The 3406-nt window shown below is 52.2% G+C and overlaps 1 protein-coding gene across 2 annotated transcripts in view; it reads right to left on the bottom strand.

The window, feature by feature from the left end:
- Positions 1-1422, bottom strand: part of LRFN5 (leucine rich repeat and fibronectin type III domain containing 5) — a 9751-nt gene extending 8329 nt beyond the window's left edge. For both annotated transcript variants that reach the window (XM_009893878.1, XM_009893877.1), the window contains exon 1: positions 35-1422. In XM_009893878.1, coding sequence (XP_009892180.1) covers positions 35-1422 — 1388 coding nt within the window. The remainder of the gene's footprint in view (positions 1-34) is intronic.
- Positions 1423-3406: the final 1984 nt, after the last annotated feature.

The following is a 3406-nucleotide window of genomic DNA, read 5'->3' as shown; positions in this document are numbered from 1 at the left end:
AGGGCCCCGCCCCGGGGGGCCGGGGCTGCCTTACCTGTAAACAAGGGAGTCATCGTAAGTACCGTTGTACTGGATCTGGAACATACGTATCCCAGGTATATTCCTCTGGAAATTGAACTTCAGCAGAGCGGTGGAGGACGTTGCTTCCGCAACGACCACCTTCTTGTCTTGGCTGACTTTAGTATCCCCGTTGCTGCTGCTCGCGTTGGAGCCCGACTTGGTGGAAGTGGAGATATCCGAGGAGCCGGGGTCGGGCTCGTGGATGTGGTTCGTGCTGTTCAGCAAGTGGGGGAGTTTGATTATGTGCAGGTCCACCGTCTGCGTGGCCTCCCCGGCCGGATTGGAAGCAATGCAGGTGAAGGAGCCCGTATCCTTCACCGTTGTTATAAGGATGTCGAGCGTCCCGTTGTCGTACACCACGGACCTCGTTGCGTTTGAAATCAGTTTGCCCTCAGGTGAAATCCAATGAATTGCTGGTTCGGGGTCCCCCCGGGCCTTGCAGCGCAGCGCTGCCCGCTGGCCCTCCAGCACCCGCAGCTCGTGGGTGTGCCGGGTGATGAGAGGAGGCTCGCACAGGAACTCCTCCTCAGGGATGGACCAGAAGTACCGGCCGGACAAGAGCGTGGGAGAAGCACAGGTCTCCAGGTCGTCTTCCCTCGAAAGACGCCTCAGCCACAAAAGCTCACAGTTGCAATGCAAAGGGTTCCCACCAAAGCTCAACGCAAAAGTCGAGGGGCTGATAATTCCTGAGGTTGCTAGTACCTGAGCTCGCTGGAAGAGAGGATCAGGCGGTAGCTTCTGCAGTTTGTTAGACGTGACGTCCAACCTGGTCATCTTGTGGAGATGGGAGAAGGTCCCCTTGGGAATATGGTCAATCATGTTGTGGTCTAGACTGAGAGTGTGCAAACTAACCATCTTCTCCACTGCATCCCAGGGGATGGTTTCCAGATTGTTGTAAGACAAATCCAATTCCTCAAGAGCTAAAACATCATCGAAAGCTGTGGAAGAAATTAAAGTCAGCTGGTTGTTGTTAAGTATCAAGTGGTGAAGATTGGAGAGTCCACTGAACATGTCATTGGTGATCTTAGTCAATCGGTTGCTGTTCAAATGCAAAGCCCGCAAATTGCGCAAGTCGGCAAATGCGTGAGGTGTAATAAAACTGATTGTATTCCTGGACAGCGTCAGGTCCACCAGGCTGGTCATGTTGGCGAAGTCTTTCCTTTTAATGTTTGTAACAAAGTTGTCTGCCAGCCGTAACTCCACGGTCCTCCTGTCAATGTTGGGAGGAACAAATAAGAGCCCTTTCTTGGCACAAAGGGTGGCAAGGTTCGGAGACAAAATCTGACAGACACAGCGCTTTGGGCAGATCTGAGCTCTCACCGCTATGCCAATGAACAGCAGAAACAAAAGCAGTTTTTCCATTGTAGATCAGGTTCAAGAGCCTGTAAGGGAGAGCAAACGCCTGTTAGTCTCTGCAAGAGAAGCAAATGACAATAAAAAAGCAAAGACAAACTGTTTGTGGTTAAACCATGAACCTGAGGTTCACGTCACGGTGTGTCATCTTCATCTTGTTACCTTGTTATCGTTCTCCGTACCCCAATACAAGAGCTTCTATACTGCCTTCCGGAAGAACCATTGAGAGAGATGTATGTTTGCATACACACACAGATATATGCAGACACCCAGACGCTTAAATACAAGTGACAAAGCCATTTGGAAGCAGGTGGTGGCACCGCACATGGCGTCAGCAGTGCCTTCCGGGCCCCTCCTGCTGGAGCTCACCCTGCCGTCCAACGCACCTCCTCTCCAGGCACTCAGCTTTCCGACAGATGCTCCTGACCGCACGGCCTGGAGTTACTCTGCCATAATGCCATTTAGGTATTGCAAATGAGGGATGTTTCATGTATGCTTCACTTGCTAAGCTAAAACTCTCAGTGGCTTCTAAATCATGGCAATTCAATGAGTTTATAGCCATCTCCACCGACCATTTAAGCTCTTAATGCTATTTTCAGAATAAACTCAGAAGGAGCTAATTTTATGTCATTCAAAACCCAAAAATGCAAATAAAGCAAACAAAAAAAACCCAAGAAAAGCCCCCACAACAACAGGGATCTGAATAAAAATGGAACATGGGCTAATTTTAGCTCATTGCTGTTTTCCCGGCTGCCACAGCCAGCAGTGCTGCACTCCTCTCCCAGAAAGCCTGACAGTTCAATTAGCCTTATCTCTTACGGTGCCAGATCCAGGAGCCTCACAGAGTATGGAAACAAGGAAGATAACAACAGTGCCCACACCAGCTAAATGAAATCATCCATCAGTGCCTACGCCGAAAGCTCGGCGAGAGCGGCGGCGCCGGTCCCTGCGCAGCCCTGCGTCAGCATGCCCCCACGGCGCGGGCGGCGCTGGGCAGGAGGACGCTCCTCCACACAGCGGGAGCACAGTCCTGCAGAGAAGCACCTACGTGTCCGAGAGGGAACTTGTGCAGCCGTGAGCAACGGAGCTCAGCGGGACGCCGTGTCGGAAATGAAGCACTCAGCACCCTTCGGGACTGACAAAATTACACGTGTGCAGATCAGATTACTCAGACGCATTATCGTCCCAGAAATGTACTAATGAAGCTCATCAAAAATAAAATAAAGTTTCACAGCTAGCCTTAAGCAGGAGTCTTGAATCGTCATGGATATTTAAAGGCATTTAGTGTCACAACAATTACCGCTCCTATTGTCCAGTCTATCCCTAACCCATCCACAGTGCCGCGCAAACTGAGAGGAGCCGACAAGGTGCAAGAAGGATGAGTGAAACTACCAGCTCTTCAGCGCTAGCCAGTTGGGTTTTTTTCCTGGTACTGGGGGCTGTATGAATCACGACTCCTCATTCCAACTCTTAAGTCCCCATTGGAAACAACAAAAGAAGAGGTCTTCAAGGGAGTACGGTGCTGTGGGCAGGGCCCATCACTGCGGCGGTGCCGGGAGCCCTTACCATAGCCATTACCACCACTGCCACCAGAAAGCAAACTTCCCGGGCAGCGTTCAAACCCATTTTGCAGATTCAGTTTCGTCCGGCCCATGCCAGCACTGCAGGTGCTGCAGGTGAGACGGACTTGGAGGAGAATGGCAACGCCGAGCAGTGGAGGAGGAAGGACAGCAGAGCAAAGCGCCTACTCCAGCCCCCAAGCCCCGCTGGTGCCTCCTGGCTGGCCACCTCCCGACGCGCCGGCCGCAGCCATGGCCGTGGGCCGTCACTCACCCTTTCCAAGCAGGACTCTTCTCTCTTCATGGGGATCTGGCACGTACCAGATTCAAATGGACTCGGCGGCTCAGGGCATCTGCAGCATGACCGCCGGGGTCCCCAGGCAGGCTTGGCTGGGGACACCACGCTCATTTAGATTTGCTAACTTAATACTGCT

This window comes from Charadrius vociferus, unplaced genomic scaffold, assembly GCF_000708025.1.
Source record: "Charadrius vociferus isolate BGI_N301 unplaced genomic scaffold, ASM70802v2 scaffold49, whole genome shotgun sequence".
In the NCBI taxonomy this organism is placed as follows: domain Eukaryota; kingdom Metazoa; phylum Chordata; class Aves; order Charadriiformes; family Charadriidae; genus Charadrius; species Charadrius vociferus.
Note: the sequence above shows the minus strand (reverse complement) of the source record. Positions and strands in the feature narration are given on the sequence as shown.